The sequence below is a fragment of the Hoplias malabaricus genome, chromosome 3 (genome assembly GCF_029633855.1).
Source record: "Hoplias malabaricus isolate fHopMal1 chromosome 3, fHopMal1.hap1, whole genome shotgun sequence".
Classification (NCBI taxonomy): Eukaryota; Metazoa; Chordata; class Actinopteri; order Characiformes; family Erythrinidae; genus Hoplias; species Hoplias malabaricus.
In genome coordinates this window covers 62,959,896-62,984,714 of record NC_089802.1, presented here as the reverse complement: position 1 = coordinate 62,984,714, position 24,819 = coordinate 62,959,896, and the positions used below count along the sequence as shown (strand labels likewise).

General features: G+C 37.8%; 1 protein-coding gene across 2 annotated transcripts; it reads left to right on the top strand.

Annotated features, from left to right (window-relative positions):
- The first annotated feature begins 8,723 nt into the window (after positions 1 to 8,723).
- Positions 8,724 to 24,042, top strand: lrrc8db (leucine rich repeat containing 8 VRAC subunit Db). Of its 2 annotated transcripts, none has more exons than XM_066665891.1 (2): positions 8,724 to 8,840; positions 18,241 to 24,042. In XM_066665891.1, the coding sequence occupies exon 2, from the start codon at positions 18,243 to 18,245 to the stop codon at positions 20,742 to 20,744; it is 2,502 nt and encodes an 833-aa protein (XP_066521988.1). In that variant the 5' UTR covers positions 8,724 to 8,840; positions 18,241 to 18,242; the 3' UTR covers positions 20,745 to 24,042. The 2 variants fall into 2 exon arrangements, with proteins under 2 accessions (XP_066521988.1, XP_066521989.1); XM_066665892.1 differs by lacking the exon at positions 8,724 to 8,840 and adding an exon at positions 8,986 to 9,417.
- The last annotated feature ends 777 nt before the right edge of the window (positions 24,043 to 24,819 follow it).

Genomic DNA, 24,819 nt, shown 5'->3' with positions numbered 1-24,819 from the left:
AGTAAAGTATCTAGCACGTTTCAGCCCATTTCAAGGTTATAATTAGCAGTCAGACAATTATTTGGCCTTTTGTTCAATGTAAGACGTGAGAGGACACGTTAATTTGAAACCTTAGTTTATTCAGATTTACTGTTCCATATTAAATGATGCAGTAATTGTCTCGTGTCGCCACTAGATGGCAACGTATGAACATGAGTTCCATACCACGGAAAAACTACACGTGTGCGTTCATTTCTAGGCCATTATCTCTTTTTATTTAAATGTCTCAACAGTCTGAACCGTTGAAGATAATATAACAGATTACAAAAATCCTGAAAATGAACGAATTTGAACAGTGGAATTTTTAATGGCTCTGTAAACATAGCGTATGTGACGAGGCTTAGGGCTGAAAAGTCGTTGGTTCCATTGTGGGGAAATTGCATGTGTGGCTTATTTCTTGGGAAATTATCAGTTTGCACCGTTTTCAACGTGCCTCAAAAATCTGAAAGTCACATTTAAGATACAGTATAACAGACTATCAAATCCTGAAGATGAATAAGTTTTAAAGTGGATTTTTTTTGTTTGTTTGTTTTTTGGTAATGGCCCTGTGAGCATGCAGTTTCCCCACACATTATTTTATCTCGAATGCTATGTTCACAGGGCCATTGCTAAAGAATTCCACAATAAAATGTATTCCTCCTCAGGATTTTTATAATTTTTGTACTATGTCTCCAAACCGACTTTCAGATTGCTGAGACATTTTGACGATAAAAAAGACAAGGACCTAGGAATTAAGCCAATCGTGTCGTTTTTTCCACGTCATGTTCATATTTGAACAGCTAGTGGTGGCAGAATGCAATTACTCACTCACTCTCACTCATTGTCTGTAAGCGCTTATCCAGTTCAGGGTCGCGGTGGTTCCAGAGCCTACCTGGAATCATTAGGCACAAGGTGGGAACACACCCTGGAGGGGGTGCCAGTCCTTGACAGGGCAACACACACACACACACTCACAGAGTCACACCTACGGACATTTTTATTGTGCCAATCCACCTACCAACGTGTGTTTTTGGACCGTGGGAGGAAACCGGAGCACCCGGAGGAAACCCACGCGGACAAAGGGAGAACACACCAAACTCCTCATAGACAGTCACCTGGAGTGGGACTCTTAAAGAATTCCAGAGCTCGGGTGCCATAGCTGATCTACCACCAGCAGTAACTAATTTGAATTTGGGTACTGACAAAAAAACACTCTCAGAGGACCTCAGTGATCTTGTAGGACAGTAGGGGTGTAAAAGTATAGAATGGTAGGCTGGCGCTAGACCGTGCAGAGCTTTGTAAGTGAGAAGGAGAACTTTAAACAGAATACGGAGCGAGACGGGAAGCCAGTGGGGCTGATGAAGAACGGGTGATATGAGCTGATTTTTTTTTAAATAAAAGAGAACTCTAGCAGCAGATTTCTGAACACTGAAGGGAGTGCATGGTGTTAAAAGGAAGGCCAATGAAGAGAGAATTAGAGTAGGCTAAATGGGAGGAGATGGATGGACCATGGACTAGAATTTCACCATCCTTAACAGAGAGCAGGGGATGAAGGCGAGCTGTATTACGTAGATGGATAAGTGATGCTTTGGTACACTTAAATTGCAAACAACTGGAGAAGTATTTACAGCCACACCCTCAAAGTTAAGGATAGTATCAGAAATCTTTGACTTGAATTTTTGACAATGAGCAAGACTTCAGTTTTTTCTGTGTTGAGTTTCAAAAAGTTGGTGTGCATCCAGCGTCTCAAATCCCAAAAGCAAGAAAATAAGTGCACAGGGGGAAGAGTGGAGGTATTTTTGGTGCTCACGTATATTTGAGTGCCATAACAATGGCAATTAAGACCATGGCTGTGGATGATCTGACCAAGTGGCAGCAAATAGAGGATGAATAGTATAGGGCCTAGGACTGAACCTTGGGGACACTGTGTAGCAGTGTTAGGGAAAGATTTGTGTGTACCAAGAGAAACAAAACAAGATCTATTGGTAAAATAGGAAATGAACTAGGAAAGTGCTGTGTCAGTTATTCCAATAGCTGTGAGACGGGAGATGAGTATGCTGTAATTAACAGTGTCAAATGCTGTACTCAAATCTAAGAGAAGAAGGATACCGAGTGCATCAGAGTCAGTAGCTTGTAGGAGATCAATTAAAGCTTGAGCTGGAGCTTGGAGCAGCATCGAGGAGACAGGTACAAGCATTGGATTTAACTATAAGCTCTGATATAAAGGCTGGATCAATGGGAGAGAAATTAGCCAGGGGTTAATGAGCTGGGTTTAAGTGAAAACTATGCTCAGGTGAGGAAGAAGATGAGAGGAGCTGATGGTAGATTTTAGTAATCTTGCCATTAAAAAATCAAAAACTTCACAAAGTTCTAGGCTGTCTGAAGCTGAATGAGTAGTGAAAAGTGTTTTGGCTTGCTAACAGAATTATTAATAAGAGATGGAATGTATACAGAATGGGCATACATAAGGAGATTACATTACGTAAGGAGACAGTAAATTTACTGCACTGGCATGCAACCAAGATGTTAATAAATGCTTCATCATTTAGTCATGTTTGATTGACATTCTTTGAGCTTGTCATCCAGAACTAATCACACAACATTCTGATTTCACTAATGTTGTTGCAGCTGAATGCCATTAAAATACACACCAAAACATTATTCTATATTAAAGCTTTTAAAAGAAAAGCTGCTACTGCAGCGAAGTTGGCAAAGTGTTTATTAATTCCTTCCAGAAGAAATGTGGTATGAAAATGTATTTTGGGCATAAAAGATATATTTACAAATCCAGCACTGCACTGTTTAAAGTTCAGTTTAAAAATTGCCAGATGGCCCAGGAGGTCAGTGTGTTTGCACTTGAGGATGTGGCTCTTACTGAAGTTGTTAGACATGACCTGCACTTAACCTTCAGACAGGAAGAGAAATGCTTTCAATTTCAGACTGGAAGACATGTGAGCTAATGGTAGATATGCTTTTTATTTCCTAGCTTTCTATTTTTTAAATAAGAAAAAAAAGAAAAAAAAGCTTTGTAGTCACATTTCATACATAAAAATACCCACTTTTTAGACGTAATTAAATATTATAAATTCTATAATAAATTCAAATTATAAATATATAATAAATTCAGATTAAACAAATCAAGCTAAAAAAAAAAATTAAAACAATATATTTCGGATATAATTCAGATACCAAACTACGAAAACACTCAAAAATCTGAAAACACTTTGAAAATAAAGAGATAATATCCGCAGAAGGAAGCTAACCTGTAGTTTTTCCACGGTACGGAAGTTGTGTTCGTATTTCGCCATCTAGCGGCGACAGAATGCGACTAGTGCAGCATTTAAGGTGAAACAGAAAATCCAAATGAATCGATTGCTCATTCTTGGTGTCCCGGATGTGTATCTGAATTTTAACTTTTTAACTCGTAGTTTGGTATCTGGATTTCCTCTACCGAATTTGAGCAACATCGAAATATATTGTGTAAATTTTTTTGAGCTTGATTTTTTTATCTGAATTTATTAACATTGAATAATAACAGCGAAAACGTGTTCTTGAAAATTCATGAGTTTTGTTCAAGAGCAGTTATATTCAGATGTATATTTTCAGTGCAAAAAAATTCAGTGCTACAAATTCAAAAGTGGGAATATTTCAAAGTCTGATGAGACAGATTTGCTTCCATAACTGTCCAGCTGAAATATCCCTCAGTTATTTTTCGATTGAACAAACTTGACTTTGGGCTGAAATCTGGTTAAAACACAAAATCCCGATTTGTGGAACAGCCCCCTGCACTTACGCAAAACTTTGGTCAGCTGGTAACTTTATCGATGTTCCAAGTGAAAACGAATACATTTTCCCTACAGAAAACAAACATCTGCCTATTTTATCATTCATACATTCAGGTCTGGAGCCTACCTGGAATCACTGGGAATAACACCCTGGAGTGGGCTCCAGTCCTTCACAGGGCAACACACATTCACACAATCACTCACACCTATGGTGACATTTGAGCTGCCAATCCATCTACCCACGTGTGTTTTTGGACTGTGGGAGGTGTCCTGAAGTGTGATATGTGGTTACAGACAATGAGTGAATGAATGAAAGATGAATATAAAAGTTATAAATGATCATCCAAAAAAAGGTTCAGTCTCTGCAAGTAACAGTAGGCCGTGGCTCACCACATTTGCTAAATATTGCGAGAGATTTGTCAAACGATTCACAAGGAACATTTCTCAACACAAGATTGCAAAGACCTTAGAACTTGCATGAGAAATGCTCCTGTAATATATATAAGCACATGAGCTTGGGAGTACAGGACATTGTTGTCACTTAACACAGTCCATTGCTGCATTAAGGGATACAACCAGAAATTCTATTACCCAGGTAGAAAACCATACATCAGTTTGCTAGTACAGACCATGCCCATAAGGGCTGAAACAGGGAGGTGAACTCAGAAGACATTGGGGAGGAGTTCAGGGTGGCTTTATGAATGCATATGAAGCCAGAACACTCAGAGTATGTATAGGGCAGAGGGGAGGAGTTCTGGCATAGTTCCACTCCCAAAATTATGTTATTACATAACTTCAGTTATATGGTCCAAAAGACAGTGGATGTGTGTGCTGTGGTCAAATGAGCACACATTTCATGAGTGGAATCAAATGGATAATGAGTTCTCTGTGCCAATGATGAACCAGAGCATCCAGACTGTTATCAGTGAAAGGCAAAGTCAACAACTGCTATAGTACAGGGGAGCGCTATAGTGACCATGGCATGGGTGACTGACATATGTGTGAAGGCGCTGTAGATATGGAAATGTATATTGGGATTTTAGAGAGACGTGATGTAATCAAACAATAATAAGTGCTTAATGTTGTCAGATGACTTTTAGTACTGCAGGCAGGCCATTTTTTTACTCTGTACAATTGAGCCCTGCTGTTGTAATACAGTGGCAAAACATGGCTTGGCATTGTCTAAGCAAGAGAACATCATCCTGAGGCTCCAAATCCTATATACATTGTTTAGTATTAATGGTGCCTTAACAGATGTCACCCATGTCTTTGCATTGATGCTGGCTTTTGAACTCTGCATTGAGAATAATTCATTCATTCATTATTCATTGTCTGTAACCACTTATCCAGTTCAGGATCGTGGTGGGTCCAGAACCTAACTGAAATTATTGGGCACAAGGCAGGAACACACCCTTCACAGGGCAACACATAAACAAACACATTCACTCACAAACTCACACCCAGAGTGGGACTTGAACCCAGAACCTCCAGGTGCCTGGGGCTGTGTGACTGCGACACTACCTGCTGCACCACTCATGTTCTGTTTCAATGTTTTTGAAAACAACGAAAAACAACTGGCACTTTTTAAATAAGATACTTTTATTTTCTTGTATTTTACAAACAAAAAAAACAAAAAAGAAAAATGGAAACTACAAATAATTTGAGGAACAATGAAAATGTTTTCATATTTTTTATGTTTTCCAATATGTTAAACTTAGCAAATTATTATTTGTAAAACCCACTAAGCTTTAACCTAACTTATTTTTTAATATTCTTTATTTTTTAACTTTTGAAAATGAGTGTTGAGTGCTTAGAATTACAATATACTTCAGTTTTCATAAGCTACTTCACATCAAGCTTAACTGTGTAAAGATTACCAGCCATAAGGCTCTGTAAGTCCTCAAGTTTAAACATTAACTGCACATTGTGCCTAGAAGATGTTCCTAACGTTCTTGCCAAACCTCTTTGTGTTGCCTTAGAAAACACGGACACACGCACATCTCATTTCCCCAGAGACAAGACACCACCGCTAGACCATTTTATTTCATCTAGTTAGAACTGGCTCAAACCTGCCCATTCTTACTGAACAGACGAGGACTCGGATGCCAAGAAGTCTCCCTATGCACCCACAGCTTTACTGGCAGTGCAGATTTAGAGCTGGAATGTGAGATTTACCTTGTCAGACATTGTTCTACTCAAACGCCTAACACCATGAGCCTGAGGCCTTTATTTTTCTGCTATCTTTTGTGTATCTTTCAGTTCAGTGGTCACACAGCACCATCCACCATCATGATCTACTCTATACTGCGACATGTCGGCTAAAATATTCAAATGACAACATGCTTTACCAAGGGATGGAAAATATTAAAAAGTGATTGTTCTTTGTTAGTGTAGATGAGTATTTGTATGCTGTTTTGTTCAAAGTTAATACTTAAATATTTCTTTTATTAAGGGGAAAACTTGCTTTGAATATCTTAGATATTTATTCAGACCCATTTTTAACATTAAAACATAAAGACAAATTCCTGTTAATGTGAAGTGAAATTTCTACTACTATGCTAATCCATCTTCGCGAGAGGACTTCTATTAAGGCTTGGAGCCAATCCCAAAGAATGCTTTTCAAATGCCTGCCATTTAGGAACTGAGAGCAATTGCTAAAATTAGTACTTGATTTTATATGACTATGTACAAATGCGAGAAGTACACACAGCATAAGAAAACAGATCAGCATATTAGCTCTATACTTTGAAGTAAGTGAGGGACCTGGAGGTTGTGGGTTCGACTCCCGCTCCGGGTGACTGTCTGTGAGGAGTTGGTGTGTTCTCCGTTTCCTCCAGGTGCTCCGGTTTCGTGTGTGTGTGTGCTCTGGACCCACCGTGACCCTGAACTGGATAAGTGTTTACAGATAATGAATTAATGATAGTTTCACTTAAATGCATTAAATGCAAGCCACAAGGAAAACATATACACAAACCAAAAGCGTGTTCCCACACTGACCCTTAAACATCTTGTCAGATCCTTTCGCAATTGCCAGTTATGAGTGATATGCTTGTAGCATTCTGTTATCTCCTGAATGTGATAAAATCAATGTGGTTAAAAATGACTGGTCAACATGCGCTGTCACGACCAAGAGTGGAAATATAGTGCTGCACACTGATTAGTAGTAAACAATTTGTGGATAACTGCTGTCAGCAGTGGAGTGTCTGGAGCTTTAGCCTACAAGCTAATTTAGCATATAGGGAACAATAAACAAAAATGATTCCTGATATATTGTAGAGGCCACCATACTGTGCTGCATGCTAAATAATACCAAAGTGTTTGTAACTGGAAATGCTGGGCACATTGATTTTGAGTTCAGTTTAAGTTGCTAAATAGCTAGACGATTAACATCAGCTAACAGCAACATAAGCAAGGACATAAAGGTGAAAGAAAGACTCCTGCCAGACATGAAATCTGTTTATTTAGCTAATGAGGAAGAGCATAATAAAAATTTACATTTAAATATGTAAGCATGTATGATGTTTAGAAAAATATTTGAATATATAATGATAATATAATTAATGCATTAATATTAAAAACATTAGTTGTATTTACTCGACATTTTAGAAGGATTTACTTTTAAAACAGTGACAATGCTACAAAAGTTTAATTATTGATTAGTATAGAAAAAAATGTTGTCATGATGTTGTCATATTATTCATTCATTCATTTATTGTCTGAAACCGCTTGTCCGCCTAAATGGAAACATAGATAAATATAAAATACACCCAATGTCTAGTATCTCTGGAATGAGTGACCATATCTAATCCAGAACTAATTTACCATCAGTACCTGACCTAAAACAATCAAATCCACACAACAATGTTCCAACATCCAATTTAAAGCATTCCATAAATGGTACAGGCTGTTAATTCAGGTATGGGGGATACATTTCAGATGTCCTTTGATTTCAGATTAAATATTGGATGAGCATATTCTGACATATTTTACAAAAATCGAACAGTTGAAATAAAATGCTACAGTTTAACTATTCATTGTTAGTAAGATTAATTAATTGGGCTACTGTAAGCTCCCCAATCTGCCTTGCTAATATCTAATGAATTAATTAGATTAGGTCATGTAATCAAACTGACATATAGTATTTCAGAGGCACAAATGAGGTGGCAGCACTTGAAATAAAAAGGAAATGGCATTCATTTTTCAAATTGTTGGCATTATTACCATATATATATATATATATATATATATATATATATATATATATATATATATATATATATATATATATATATACATGACCCCTGACCCTCACCTTATTATTTGCATACTTAAGCATGTTCATGTGTAGATATGAATAATACTTTACTTTCCTTTACTTTACTTTACTTTACTTTTACTTTACTTTTTTTTATATATTTTTATTTCCACTTTTAATAAACATGAGTCTGTTCTCAGCTGTTTACACAACTCAACTTCACACTTACAACTTCAAACAAAGACATGTTCTGCATGGTTCTCCTCCCGTTGGTTATATTTGTGTTTTCTACAGTGGGAGCCTGGCTAACATTTAGCTTGCTTGGCCAACAGAGAAAATTGGCCTTAATCTTCTTGGAGCCATATGGCTAACTAGCCCCAAGCTGAGACATTTTACACGCAGGGGGCTGAGGCAAATTCTGCGGTGGTTGGTATGTGCTGAGGTAAGTTATGCCCACGTATTGCCTTTATACCAGGTTCACGTGGTATTTTTAAACTAGCATATTCCATATATTGGTAAATATTCTCAAATATCTCTCATCCAAACATACTTTGTTGCCACTGTATTCTTTCAGTAGTCAGCCGTTATTACATAAAAGCCCCAGTCGTATCTCTCCCTGCTTTTTTCCTGAGAAACTTAAGCACTGACCCTTACACACTTCCTGCTTCTGACAATAATGTGAAATGCTTTGAGAGATCCAGCTCTGTCTTTCCTCGTTGTCTGATGCTCATTGAGCTATGGGGGAGGATTTGATCTTGTAAAAATTACCACACTGGACTGAGGTAGGTGTATTTTCCGGTAACTTAGATGTATGAATCCTCGTCACTGTGGAAGCGGGGGGCTGGATGAGGTGAAGTGCGGGGGAAAACTGGTACAGACTGGTTAGTGCTGCCGTGCTCACGATACTGAGACACAGCAGGAAAACACAGACGGTTGTTGGCTAGTGTAGGGCTGAATATAAATTAAAATAACCACATTTTTGATCAAAACAAGCAGCTGTCGGTTTGTATTCTTTTCCCAAACCTTAAACTACCGAGGACATCGTGGAGGACTGAGCGGCGAAATGCGGTCAGTGTTAACTGCGTGTTTAACCATCAGCCATCTCTTCAAGAGGAAATTCATATTGTATTCGTCACATTTATGTCGCCTACGGTAGCTTTCAAGTTGCCTGTCAGTCCAGTAACGACAGCTCTCAGCTCACTACGACCTGAAGAGAACTGGGGAGTCCTCTGGTCACTCAGTGAGTCTCTGGGTGATTATAAGGCTACTGACCAGAGCAGGTGGATGCATGTCTTTAAGCTGGAGAGCCTTGCTTGACTCTGGAAAATGAGATAGTGGATGGTCATGTCATATGATGCAGTAAGTATTTCATTTTATTGCACTTAAGGAACCCCCACTGCACCATATGCTCCCACCATGTAAAATCTCACAGTGTATCATGTATGAACATGTCTGAGGTCCTAAAGCCATGGTAGGTATGCATGGTGAAGCCGACCTTGCTACAAAGAGTGCCTCAGCGCCTTTCAGTATGGTTTCTACAAAGTTTTTATTGAAATACAGGTGGTCAAACAGTGGGACAAGGCAGTTGGGCTGAATGAAATTGGGGAAAAGTTTAATAATCAGAGAGTGGCTGATGATTGTACTGTGTCAGTCAGTTGTTACTAAGCACATGCATGCTTATAGTGTTGTTTATAATTTGTTTAACTGATCTACAGAATATTAATAAGCCCTATATTTTGTTAAGTAAATATTTTACCACTTAAAATATGTAGACTATTATTTATGTGGAACGTTTTGCAAACTAGAAAATTGCAGTTTCAGTATGGAATCTTTCAGCCTGGTCAGGTACTGTAAATAGCCTTTATTCACTAAATGTGATCAGTATACAGCATATTTTAATCATTCTGTTGGGTTTTCCTCACACAGTTGACATCAGCTTCAGTCTGAATATTTCCAGAAATCTTTTTCTCTCCAGAAGCTTGCAGCACCACCTAAACATTTCCGGTTACAGCTTGTTGGAGTCTGAGCTGAGGGTTTGGTGTAGTAAAGTATTATTATCATACATTGGGATTGTTGGAGGATGTTTACTTTAGAGGTGTGCTTGTATGCATTACATTTTAAGAAGTATGGATTTATTCAAGTCGTATTTAAAAAAAAATGCATGTTCATGGGCATTTTGTGCCTATTTTTGAAGGGCTCTATAGCAGTTGACTCATCAGAGTCACATACCACATTCTTCTGACCTACATTGTTTGTGTGTGTGTGTGTGTGGGGGGGGGGGGTTTGTGCTAAGGGCTGTCCCGACAAATCAGCTTCCGCTTCTGAGTGTCTGCATTCCCCATTGGGACATTTATAGTGGGCTCAAAGCTGATTTAATCAGCTTGTGTGTACATGAAAAGCTGTGATTGGCTACCGTATGTGCCAGTTACAACTGCTCTGTTATTCTCAGCAAATCAGTGCGCCATATACAGCTTGTGACCTAGTTAAAAAAAGGGAATAAACTGAGGTTAAGCAAGGCTGACCATGAAAGTATCTTTCTCTATGTTGGTGCTGCATTACCCAAGTGTGGTTACAGCATCATAGTACCTGACACTATCAACCGGTTGAAGACATTACACAAGGCTGCTAGGGATAATGAGATTTTGCTTGTACTTCAGTCATCCTTTCATGCATTAAATCAGGAGTGTCAAACCAAATCCACCATTGGCCAGTGTGGGTGCAGGGTTTTTATTTTAACCAAACAGAAGCTCCACACTACTGAAAGTCAAGATTTGTTGATTAGATCCATTGATTAAAAACAGGTTGAATGTCGCTTTTGCCCTCTGTGGATTTGGTTTGACACCCCTGCATGAAATGGTGAGATGAGTTGAATTACTTGTTATTGTCCTGTTTGTGGTAGATAAATTTATGGCTGATTTGACTTGTTCTCTTATTAAGTCTGCAGTGTGTCTGACATCCTTAATGTAATGAGGTGTGAACGGTAATGTAATGACGTGTGAATTGTCAGCTACAGTGTGGTAACAGCCCTCCACCCATGTGTTGCTCCATTTAGAAATTCATCAGTTTTTTTAACAGTGTGGATGTAACTAGGATCAGCAAAGTTGGTAACTGTAGATTTATGGTATGGCCAAATATTGTGATTGTGCTTCTTATTTTGATAAGGATAAAAGAAAAAAGTTGAACAGTCAGTGGATAGTCACAATTTCAAAATGAGAAATAGAGGTAAAATAGGTATGAATGTATCAACTAGATGATTGTTATACGTATACACAGGGAAGTGAATAGGATTGGGAAGAACACATTACAAGTCTGCGATTTGATATGATTTGTTTAAGTATATATGCACAAATCAATAGCTTTATGACCACCTCACTATTTCTATACTCACTGTCAATTACAGATTATCCATCTATTGGTCTGCATAAGGTGCTTGCTTCCTACCACCCTTTTCTTCAAAGGTCAGGACCCCCACAGGGCAGGTGTGATTTGGGTGATGGATTCAATGCTGCAGTGACACTGAGGTAGTGGTGCTGGTGTTACTGTGTATTACACTGACAAGAGTGAATCAATCAAAGCAGGGCTGCTTGAGTTTTTAAACCCCTCACTGTTACTGCTGGACTGAGAATAGTCCACTAACAAAAGAAAAAAAAATCCAGCCAACAGCATCCTGTGGATGATGTCCTGTGTCCACTGATGAAGGACTAAAGGATGAGCAACACAAACTGTACAGCAACAGATGAGCTACTTTCTCTGACTTTACATCTACAAGGTGGACCAACGAGGTAGGAGTGTCTTACAGAGTGGAGAGTGAGTGGACAGTGTTTAAAACTTGAATGGCACTGCTGTGTATGATCCACTCAAACCAGAACAACAGCCACTCACACAGCACCACCATGTCAGTGTCACTGCAACACTGAGAATGATCTACCACCCAAATCATACCTGCTCTGTTGGGGTCCTGACCATTGAAGAACTTGGGACTTTTCCACTGCAGGGTACCTACACTATTTTACTTAGTTCTAATCTGCTGATTTAGCTGTTCTGTTCTGCAAATTTGGTTTGGTGTAGGACTCTTTCTTAGTACCTCCTGACTTGTGCTTCCAAGCTAACAATGTAGGGACTAAACATGATATGTATATCTCATATGGTGGTGGTGGTGGTGGTGGTGGGGGGGGGGGGGGTGCAGAGCTATTGTGGTAGAAAACCAACCAAGTACCATGGACCTAAAAGCGAGTACAGTTAGGTACCATGCAGTGAGAAGAGTCAAAAAGCACAATTAACCTAGCTCTCGGGGTGAATGGGATGGCCATCCTTCTCCCCCTTGTCACTCTTCACTAATGCGATAGATCTGGGCAGTTGTTAATCTCTTCTGGTGTTTTAATACTATGAAGTGGCTTTGCTTTTGCAGTTGTTTTGAAAGTAAATGGTGATGTGTCTTTCAGAAAGCATATGTTAGCCCTCAAGCTCACAGGGATTGTAACATCATGAGGGAGTGGGGAAAAAACTTGTGGTTAGAATTGGCAATGTGTAACAATTTGCGAGAAAAATTGCCAAAATACTGACAAAACAAAACAAAAAAAAAAAAATGAATCTGAGCATGTTGTACTATCCAATGGCACTGAGCAATGAGCAGTTAAAAACAATACCATGGCTGACTTTATGTATGATAGATGAAGCATTTGCAAGCCTTTGCCCTTCCAGCTGTGCAACAGGTAGAAGAGAGAATAGAATTTAATAGGATATTTAATATTTGCATACATGGCCTTGAATAGATGAAGAAATATAAAATGGAAAATAAGTATTTCATATGCGCTGCATTGAAATAGAAGACAAAAAGTTGATTCTTTCCTAAAGTGGCCAAAATGACATTAGTATTTTTTAATATTATAAGCTAAAGCTAAATTTTATGTTCTAATATTTATGAATAAATGTAATAAACAAATGTATAACAACTCAGATGAGATCCTGTAGAGGCATCTTCTACATGTGTGTTAGAAATACAATACATTGCCAAATGTTTTCGCTCATCTGCCTTGGGTGACATCCCATTCTTAATCCATAGGTTTTTGTATGACGTTGGCCCACCCTTTGCAGCTATAGCAGCCTCAACTTTTCTGGGAATACTTTCCACAAGGTTTAGGAATGTGTTTATCAGAATTTTTGACAATTCTTCCAGAAGCGCATTCGTGAGGTCAAACACTGATGTTGGACAAGACGGCCTGGCTCCCAGTCTCTTGTATTCATCCGAAAGGTATTCTGTCGTGTTGAGGTCAGGACTTTGTGCAGGTCAGCCAAGTTCTTTCACACCAAACTCACTCATCCATGTCTTTATGGACCTTGCTTTGTGCACTGGTGCACAGTCATGTTGGAGCAGGAAGGAGCCTTCCCCAAACTGTTCCCACAAATTTGGGAGCATGAAGTTGTCCAAAATCTCTTGGTATGCTGAAGCATTAAGAGTTAATTCACTGGAACTAAAGGGCCAAGCCTAGCTTCTGAAAAACAAGCCCACATCATAACCCTTCTCCACCAAGCTTTACACTGGGCACAGATAAGCAGTCAGACAAGTTCTCCTGACAACTGCAAAACAAGACTCCTCCATCAGATGGAGAAGTGTAATTCGTTACTCCAGAGAACATGTCTTCACTGTTCTAGAGTCCGGTGAAAGTGTGCTTTACGCAACTGCATCCCACGCTTGAATTGCAAACCCATTTCATTTATCTCAATGAACTGTTCTTGAGCTAAACTGAAGGTCACATGCAGTTTGGAGGACTGAAGTGATTGACTCTGCAGAAAGTTGACGAACTCTGCACTATGTGCCTCAACATCCGCTGACCACTCTTTGTCATTTTATGTGGCGTACAACATTGTAGCTGAGTTGCTGTTGTTCCCAATCGCTTCCAATTTGTTATAATACCACTGACAGTACACTGGAATATTTAGTAGCGAAGACATTTCACAACTGGACATTCTGCTACAGTACCACAGTGAAAATCACTACTGAGCTTCTGAGAGCGACCCATTCTTTTGCAAATGTTTGTAGAAGCAGTCTGCATGCCTAGGTGCTTGGTTTTATATGCCTGTGGCCATGGAAATAATTGGAACACCTGAATTCATTGATTTTGATGAGTGAGTGAATACTTTTCGCCATATAGTGCAGCATCTAACAGACTTCTGTGATTTTTCTGCCTGGTGGGATTGTTTCTAAGCTTAACAAACCTCGTCATATGAAGCCACTTATGAAAAGGGCCTGTTCTAAAAGTTCACTTACTCTTAAGTGAAAACAGATGCCTGTAACTGTACGCACTTTAAAGTCATGCTCTTTGGGTCTCCATTTCTTCTGAAACTGCCAGCCTTGGAAAGAATGACGTCATTTTTCACATGACTGATCTGGGTACACTGACCACAGGCATATTACAGCTCTCTGTGTAGGCATAAGTATTCACTAATACAACAGGTACAATCTGGGATCCAGTAAGTGCTACATATTAATGAATGTGAGGTTTTGTGCTTGGGGAAAGGCATTTGAATGTATTCTTACAACTGAAAATGTATGTGCCTCTCTTTTGAATGGTGAAAGGGTCAAGAAATCAAGAAATTACCATTATGTTGATAACAGTGAGTACAGTAAGATGGAAGTGTGAGATTTTCTGGTCTAAAAAAACAATAAAGGCATACAGTTTAGATTATGAGTAGAATTTAAAGGTGTTTTTTCCCACTTTTGCTGCAAATTAAGTTTACTTAATTTGTAATGACTCTATCATATTAGATGAACAGGACAACGATGTATGTGTTCTTGCGTGCATGCCTGCTATAAAAATTTCCATTAATGAATAGCCTGTGCTTGAATAGTATACATCTTTTATTTACTAGGTACAAAACTTATTAAAACCTAACCTTTAAAGACACAACTCTGCTTTTCTGGCCAGGTTGTGCATTTACACCAATTTGGCCAAGCACGGGAGATTTCTGATTGTTGTTCTTTGTTTTTTGTAGAAAAATACACTCCTATGAAAAATAAAAATACAGAAACGTGCCAGTTTTAATCATCTTAGCATTTTGCTTGTTCACACAAGGCCCTCCAAAATGTCCTGGGCATTGTACATGTCTTATGTTCTCACTGTTTTATGCATGCTGTAGTGAGGGAGAATTGATAAACTAAACTATAAACTATGAAAACCATTTTAAATTACAATTCAATTTAATGTGGAATGCTCTTTTAAATATTGGCGACATGACTTTTTTTTTTACAATTTAAGCATGACTTAAATTGTATTCATATCTCACTAAATATCACTATTATAGTTTAATAGTAGCACTTGGTGTTTACTAATGTCCTATAAGAATGCTTCTTTTATTCCTGTGCAGCCTTTTTGCTGAAATGTCTTTCAGTGCAACAATGTATGTCACAGTATTAAAGGCATTTGGAGCATTCCATCACAATTTTAACAAGCTTTTTTGACCTTTCTTTTCGGTCAGTTTATGCCCACTATGTGTCTCGCAGTAGATGGGGAACAATAACGAGTTTCAGTGTTGTGCAAACAGTGGTAAAACATAGGAAATCAGACGAGTCTCTAAAGCCACATTCCAAAGCCTGCTTTGCTTGTCTCAGAATGACGTAACTGAATTTTACACTGTCTGAGAAGCTGTTTTGTTCTGTATTTCTATCAAGATTTTTATGATAGCCTTTGTTTTTTAAATAAACTTTAAAGGCTTTGGCTTTTATTAGCAGTCTAGTGACAGAGAGGTGATGATGCCTCCAGATATGAGTCAGACTGCGCTTTGTTTCCAAACGGAATTATTTTTCCTTTGTTTTATATTTGGAGGATTTTGTTGAAAAATGTCCTTCACCCTGTCACCGAGGACACAGTTCTGTCTTTAATTAATCTATTACAGTATTAATGATGATACCTCGATGGGGATTCTAATTGCTGTTATTTATACAGTGTAGATAACATGCCTTATGTGTAGTAATCAATGTAATTTAAGTAAATTACATATTGGTTAATGCAGCATTAGGGGACAATTGCTGTCTAACCCCCTCTTCAATTAAAATTCTCTGGTGGCACACTCACACACACACACACACCATTCTGTTATATGTGCTGAACTTGCTAGGTTGTCCTCTTGGCCAAAACTTTTTTTGCATTGTGATGCTTATGTAGCATTTGCCAATTAACAACTGTAATTTAATTCAAAATATTCCCATGTCTCTAGGGTTGTCTGTTATCTGGGATACTGCTCCCTGTCTTTACAGTGGCTATGCTAATATCAAAGCCTACTTAACAGTCATTTCAAAGGAAGGATAAGGCTTGAGAATAGGATCTGCAAGACAAGGAAGCACAGAACAAAGTTATGACTTGAACAGTTAGTGCAGCGAAGGGAAAGAATGAGGCCCCTAAGGTAAAGCAAGTCTCAACATATACTTCAGTAGAGTTTAGTAAGTGGAAAATCTGCAGGACCCATCAAGACAGGTATGCAGAGTTTTTGTTCATCAAATCTACAGTGATTATTATAACTTGGATCACAAATCAGACATTTAATTATACTTTCTCCAGTAAATATTTTGAACATATATTGTACATTTACCTGTTCAGACAAAGAAAAATTATATATTAACCTTACGATTCAGTGGGTTTTACATAAGAGGCACAGCCATTGTTCACACGTTTCTTGTGGTTTTAATATTGAAGACCTGGGTGTTAAAAATGCACTGCTTGCGCAAGTGCCTTTGCAGAATATGAAAGAATGTCACAGTAATTCCTGTAACTCTGTATTTGAGAAAAATCTTAGTTTTGGCCATGGTCCACCACTGCAGCACTGTTGTTCTTTTATCTATTATCATACTGAAAATGTAACCTAGAAGATGCATGTAATATGTTTCTGCTGGTCTAATGGTCAAGCACTTGGAAGAAGGAAAATCCTCTCATGGTAACTGACATTAGCCAGAGATCTGTTAGCCTGTTTTTTCCTTTGCGACCATTTCATTGTAACCATTTGTAATCATTACAGTTGGAGTAGTGGGCTGGGCAGCTGGGTGTTGGTCATAGAATACAGTAATAGGCAATAAATAAAGAATTATTGCATAAACTGCATAGCAAGCCCCTGTCTGCTATGATTATGTATGTGCATAATTTTCACGTGTAAAATATATTACTTGAAAACCACAGCTGCCAAAATAAGAATTTGTGTTAAAGTATTGTATTCATCTGGAAACATTACATTTTTCACTTTTTGCCTTCTGTGTCAATACTGCTGTTAGCATCAGCTTCCATATTTGAAATACAGGCTTGCTTTAAGGATTGCTTTGATTTGCACCAAACAGTTTAGTGGTGATTGTGGAGACCAAGGTTTGAAACCAAAATCTTTAGTGGCCTCTAGAGGAAGCCTAAAATCGTTGCATTGTGTAAGATCAATCTTTACTTAATACAAGCTGTTATCCTTGTTACAGCAAGTACAGCTAATAACTGTTAACTAAATATTAATTATTAGCTTGACTAGATCAGCAAGTCACACAGAGCAAATAGGCCTAAATAAAGGCCTTATTTAATTAACTGATTTTCAGCTACTGACCACTGAAGGCTTTGCTTTACAGTTATTAGCACTAACAACCGATAATTTCAGATTATCTGTATTGGTAACATATAAATGTAATTAAAAATTAAAATATTTTTCGACTATTGTGTCATTTTATGGTAAGTGTTGTGTATTATTAAACATGACAATTGTCATTTTACTCAAGAAATAATGAAATGAGAAGAATTTATTCATCACTGCATTTATTATGAGTTACATCGAGGTAAAAGCACTGCAGAATCATGTGCATGGATTTGTTCTGTTTTGGGATAATATGTGTGAGTTTTGATTTAGAACATTTAAGGATGGTGATTTCGATGTTGGCGATCGTGAATGTGGGGTATTAATTCTTAGATTTTAGGTTAATATTTTAAAATAAAATGACAATGGTCATTTGTCATACTACACCACAGTCACCATAAAATGACAAGTGAGTGAGAGAATGATTGAATTTTGAATAACAATCCTAAGTTACACAAAAATGCCTTAAGACATATTTGTACACGTTAATATATGCATATGCACAATTACCAAACACATTTTAAAGTTAATCAGTGACTATGATAATACATTATGCTAATAAATTGTTCTTTTTCTTCTTGCCCTTAGGAATGTTTACCCTCACAGAAGTTGCCTCTCTGAACGATATCCAGCCAACCTATCGAATACTGAAACCATGGTGGGATGTTTTTATGGATTATTTGGGCATTGTCATGCTCATGGTGGCAATATTTGCTGGAACAATGCAGTTGACCAAAGACCAGGTAGTTTGCTTGCCTGTTCTGGACTCCTTCACAACACAAAAGCCACCAGAAACAACTTCTGGCATTTGGACAGGAGGAAATCCAGTAACTTCAGCAGCTGTGTCTGCAAGCACTGACAGAGCTGAAACAGCTGTGCCCTTCCCTGACCCAGCCACTGCTGGACAGCCTCAGCCGACAGGGGTGAAAACAAACTTGGACTTTCAGCAGTATGTCTTTGTTAACCAGATGTGCTACCATGTTGCCCTCCCTTGGTATTCAAAATACTTTCCATATCTTGCTCTTATTCACACTATTGTGCTCATGGTCAGCAGCAACTTTTGGTTCAAGTACCCAAAGACGAGTTCAAAGATAGAGCATTTTGTTTCCATTTTGGGGAAATGTTTTGAGTCCCCTTGGACCACAAAAGCATTGTCTGAAACAGCTTGTGAAGATTCAGAAGAGAACAAACAAAGACTGACAGGAGCTCCATCGTTACCAAAGCATTTTTCCACCAGCAGCGAAGAAGGAAGTCCAAACCAATCCACACCAATGCTCGCAAAGTCCAGCTTAAAGTTCTCTGCAGAGAAACCTGTAATTGAAGTCCCAAGTATGACGATACTGGATAAGAAGGATGGTGAGCAGGCCAAGGCCCTTTTTGAGAAAGTGAGGAAGTTTCGGGTACATGTTGAGGACAGTGACTTGATTTACAAACTTTATGTGACACAAACAGTGATAAAGACATTTAAGTTCATTCTGATTCTGTGTTACACCTCGACATTTGTTGCCTCCATTGATTTCGACCATGAGTGTGAACCAAAAATTAAGCATTTAACTGGTTACACCAAATTCAGTTGCACTCATAACATGGCTTTCATGTTGAAAAAGCTGCTTATTAGCTACATTGCTCTTATATGTATTTATGGACTGGTGTGCATTCACACACTTTTCTGGCTGTTCAGGCGGCCCCTCAAGGAGTACTCCTTTGAGAAAGTAAGAGAAGAGAGCAGCTTTAGTGATATTCCTGATGTAAAGAACGACTTTGCTTTCCTCTTGCACATGGTCGATCAGTATGATCAGCTGTACTCAAAACGATTTGGTGTCTTTCTCTCGGAGGTCAGTGAGAACAAGCTGCGAGAAATTAGCCTGAATCATGAGTGGACATTTGAAAAACTACGGCAGCATGTGACTCGCAATTCGCAGGACAAGTTAGAGCTCCATCTGTTTATGCTCTCAGGTGTTCCTGATGCTGTGTTTGAGCTCACTGACCTGGAGATTTTAAAACTGGAGCTAATCCCTGAAGCACGGATAACAGCCAAAATTTCCCAGATGATCAACCTCCAGGAGTTGCATTTTTATCATTGCCCTGCCAAAGTTGAGCAGACAGCATTCAGCTTCCTCCGAGACCACCTACGGTGCCTTCATGTCAAGTTCACGGACGTTGCAGAGATCCCCACGTGGGTTTACTTGTTAAAGAACCTGAGGGAGCTCTACTTGGTAGGAAACCTGAACTCTGAAAATAACAAAATGATAGGTTTAGAATCCCTCAGGGACTTGAGGCACCTGAAAGTTCTACATTTGAAGAGCAACCTTACCAAGATCCCGACGAACATAACAGATTTAGCTCCTCACCTCATCAAACTTGTGGTACACAATGATGGTACAAAGCTGCTGGTTTTGAATAGCTTGAAAAAGATGACAAACCTTTCAGATCTCGAGCTGCATAATTGTGAACTGGAAAGGATACCGCATGCCATTTTTAGTTTGACCAACCTACAGGAGTTAGACCTGAAGTCCAACAATATCCGCACCATTGAGGAGGTCATCAGCTTTCAACACCTCAAAAGGCTTACGTGTCTCAAACTGTGGCACAATAATATAATTACCATTCCCTTGTCTATAAGCCATGTAAAGAACCTTGAGTCCTTATATCTTTCACACAACAAATTAGAGTCCTTGCCCCTCCCTTTGTTTAATCTGCTTAAGCTAAGATACTTGGACTTAAGTCACAACTCCGTTGTGGTGATTCCATTAGAGATAGGATTCCTCCAGAACCTCCAGCATTTTGCGATCACAGGAAACAAAGTGGAGGTGGTGCCCAAGCAGCTGTTCAAATGCACAAAGCTTCGTACCCTGTGTCTTGGGCACAACTGTATCTCTAATTTGCCAGAGAAAATCAGCCAGTTGGTGCAGCTAACACATCTGGAATTGAAGGGAAACTGCCTGGACCGCCTTCCAGCTCAGCTCGGCCAGTGCCGACTCCTGCGGCGAAACTGTCTCATCGTAGAAGACCACCTGTTTGACTCCTTGCCCATTGAGGTCAAAGAGAGCATAAATCAGGAAACAAATGCTACCTTTGCTAATGGAATGTAAGTGTGGATAACAGAATGATTTAACCACCTCCTTAATCCTCTTTTGCCCAGTCTCTTGTTATTAACATGGGGACTAAAAAAAAGAGGGCACAGTACTTTGCATAAAGGTTTTTTTTGTTTGTTTTGTTTTATTTTTCATATGGTTTTGTCAGCTGGTCAGATAATGTGGTCTAGTACCCAAATGGAAATATGCTTTATTATTTTAGAGTTAATAAGCATATTTATTTAATTAGGTTTAATGCTGCCGTTTTTTAATTCAGCTGAACAAATTTGCCAGTAAGAAATATTTGTTTGACTGAATATGCTTATTGATTTGGTACAAGATGTTGGTTCTTTAAAAAATATAAATTTTGAAAGATGGAAAGATACCAGGGAGCGAGGAAATTACTCATATGTTTCCAACCCGCAATATCTTCATGTAAATTGTTTTATTTGTGTATGTTTCCTTGTTTGTGTATTTTTTTTAGATAATTCAGTAGAGTTTCTTTCCACAGTGCTAAAATATTTGTGTTTTCTTGACTCTCAGCAGCATTTTGCTGCACAGACTTACTAATTCCTCTATTTATCTATCCTGTCATTTTATTTTTTGTATTCCCTTTTTGTATTCGTTAGGCAATGTCCGCACATTACATCCCACACTGTGGTGCAGTTATGATTGTATTGATTCATAAAATGTAAGTCCCAAACCAGGGAAGCTATGTTGTGCTTGATAACCTGATTTGACAGTTATTTATGTATAAAAGCATGCTGCTTTAAAAACCTCCTAATATTTATTCTTCTACTGCCACAATAGTTAGCCAGTAGAGTTGTATGAAAATTCAACAGAGTTTCTGTTGCTAAACACTGTACCATTCCTATTAATCGGAATGCAAATACATGTGCTTTATAAATTCTTTGCTTTATAAACACGTAATTTTCAGTGACCTGGTGTTTGATGGACACCACACGTAGTGTTTGAAATGCAAGAGGGCCTATGCAATCCTTTCTTGAGGAAGATTGAAGAAATTGACAAAATTCTCCAGTCTTTTTAAAGTTATTTAGGTTGTAACACTGGATATAAAATACTTTCCTTATCAATTTCCCATTTAATATCTACTCAAACCGTTGTTCCAGGTGCCCACCATTGTTAAGTAATTATTTTTTTTTGGGATTTGCATCTGTCATTCATTTTTGGTAGCTCCGTTTCTTTCTGTGCCACTTTGTACATTTGTGTTGTCCTGTTAATCAGATTTGCTTTAAACTAGTAAAACCTGTTAGGCTGCATTCACTTCATATCCGAACACCCAAAATTATTTTCAACTACGTAAAATGGTATTTTAAAGGGGTTGTCAACTTATTTCTTTAATTCTGTTTATGCTCTTAGCTGTAGACTGCATGAATTTACTATGAACTTTCAAATAAAAAACAATTGCTGGTTGATTCATTTGAGACATTCTTGCACTTTTTTTGTTTTGTTTTTTGTTTAATTTGATTTGGGAGATGGGACTACATGGAAACAAACTAATGTTAACTTTAGTGAGCTAACTTGGTAGTATTTCTACCACTAAACCACAACTGCAGTAAATGCCTTATATAATAATATAAATTAAACATTCTATTTGCTAGGGTAATTTGATTAAAAAGTATAAAGTTTGCTATGTCCATCACATTTTGTTTAGAAGTGGACAGAATGGACAAACAGCCCACACACCCCAGATACACACACACACACACATTCAAATCCAGTGTTGGCTAAAGGATAAAGTTACATATTTTTTGCCGTAATTCAGAGTTTAATATTTACTGCTGAGTTGACACCCCTTTAAATATAATAACTATGTCAGTGATGTAATACTTTCACATCAGATGCCTTAATGTATCAGAACTCCTGATTATTAATAGTTTCCATGTCTCTGTTTTTGTTATTGAAGATTGTTAGAATTAGACACTTTTTTGTTAGTGTTAGACAGGATGGATTTTATAGAAAGTAACTATAGGCAGAATATAGATATCTGAAAGCCACCTAAAAGTTTAGACTAGTGCTGGCCAGTGTTGATACATTTCGATATCATGATATTTTTTGAATATTGTCGCTGTCCAATTAAAATTTTCCATCTCCCAAAATAGTACTTTTACAGGAGAAGGAAAAAACCTATATAAAATGGTTTTATTCCAAATAATTCTGGAGCATTTCTATTGGTTCAAATGATGTAGTAAACTAACAGTTGACACAAGTTGACATGTTTTTAATAGGACAGCGATGATTTATTGCAGTGTGTAATTTTAAATATTAACACAGAAAGCAGATTTCTGGAGCTTATTATGTTGTATATATTTAAGTTTTTTCAAATAATCTAAAAACAGTCATTAAGTTATGATTAATGTAGTTAACCGCCAGACACTGGATACTAAGCTTAAAGGACAAAAGATAATTTTAATTAAATAAACGAAGGTTGAAAAATATCACCTTGCAAAATTTGTGTTTTATTTAGTTGGCATTATACTGTATAATGCTCATTTTCAATAAAACTGAAGATTAGTGTTAAGGTGTTATCACAAAACAGATATAAAACATATTGCCCAACATTGCACAAGACCACTAACTCCTTTTAGTAAACCACATCAGGGAAGGAGAGGGAATCAACTGAAGTATCACTTTGAAAATCAAGTATACTGTTATTTGCATGCTATTACTCATTCAGCTCCTCTCTATGCACAATAAAGGCCTGGGCTGGGTTTCCCTAAAGCATGTTAGAACAAAGAAGGTTCTTAAATGGTTGAATGAGCATCACACTGAACACTTTCCTGATAAGATGTTAACACTATGGTGTTTTTGGGAAACCGGGCCCAGTGTGTTTTCTTATGTCATTGCTGAATGCTGCAAGAAACATTGAAACAACTACATTTATGCTTAAATTTCCTGTAGATTGACCCTCTGGAAATGAAAAACTATAGAACCTGGTAACAAATTTCTACGGATTTCAAAATGGGAAAAAGATCAAATATTTGATTAAATATGAAAAACCCATTACATCGCTTTGTGAAAATCTATCCTTATTGCTACAGTAGTGTTTTGGTCCAATAAACTGCACATTCTTAATACAAACTCTGTCTTGTATTATTTATTTTCTCTTAATAAAATAATAAATTAATAAATACCCATTGTAACTTAGACGTCCCATGTTTGCTTGGCTTTCCTCTGGGCCCTTCCCATTGTCCATAACATATTAATAGGTGGAATAGCTGAGCAGTCTTATCCACTTTTATGAGTATGATGTCTTGTCGAGGGTGTGTTGCTGACTAGCACATAATGTTTGCAACTAGGATCTGGATCTACAGCACACCTGATGAAGATGAAGTTGTTATAGAAGATGAATGAAAACTAGTAGAAATGCTTCAAAATAATTTTGAATAAAATATATATATATATATATATTTTTTTTTATCTTTTTTTTCTCTTGTGAGGGAGATATGTTGTATTGTAAGAATAGTAATTAAAGGTGACTTGAGTCTTGTCATTTAGCTTACTGCACTCTTTTTCTGCTTTGTGTTCCATGTACAATCCCTGCTCTTTACCATTCTCTTAACTTGGTGGAAAGATCTGCCACAACAGCCTTCACATACACAGCTTTGTCCAGCTCCTCCCCATAAAATTGAACCAACTCTTTAAGCTGTCTACTTGTGAACTTTGCTAAGAAATAGAGGGCCATTAAGGCTACTAGGGCTGGCTTTTATACCATGCTCAAAGGCTCTCATGGAGTTATCATAATCAAGAGGATCTGCCATGAAGACAGGACTGCAATGTAGACATATATTGTATTGTCTTTACAATGTGGCTACAACATACATATCTTTTGCTTGTGTGTTGGGTTTCTTTACACCATTTGTGTCTGGAATGTGCTAAATGCTCTATTTACTCCCGCCAATGTAACTCCACGTCATGTGGTACTCGGTAATCGTAAAGAACCTGATTTCATACAACCTCCAGAAGTCACTGTCAATGATTGCACATCCACAAGCTTTTCTAATACTTTTCCAATATTTCCAAAGGTTTTATGTTTGAGGCAGAAATGGCAGTTTGTTATTAAAACGTTCCA

Bases quoted from the DNA above. Each gene is read 5' to 3' on its own strand.
- lrrc8db (XM_066665891.1), top strand. From the start codon at position 18,243: ATGTTTACCCTCACAGAAGTTGCCTCTCTGAACGATATCCAGCCAACC.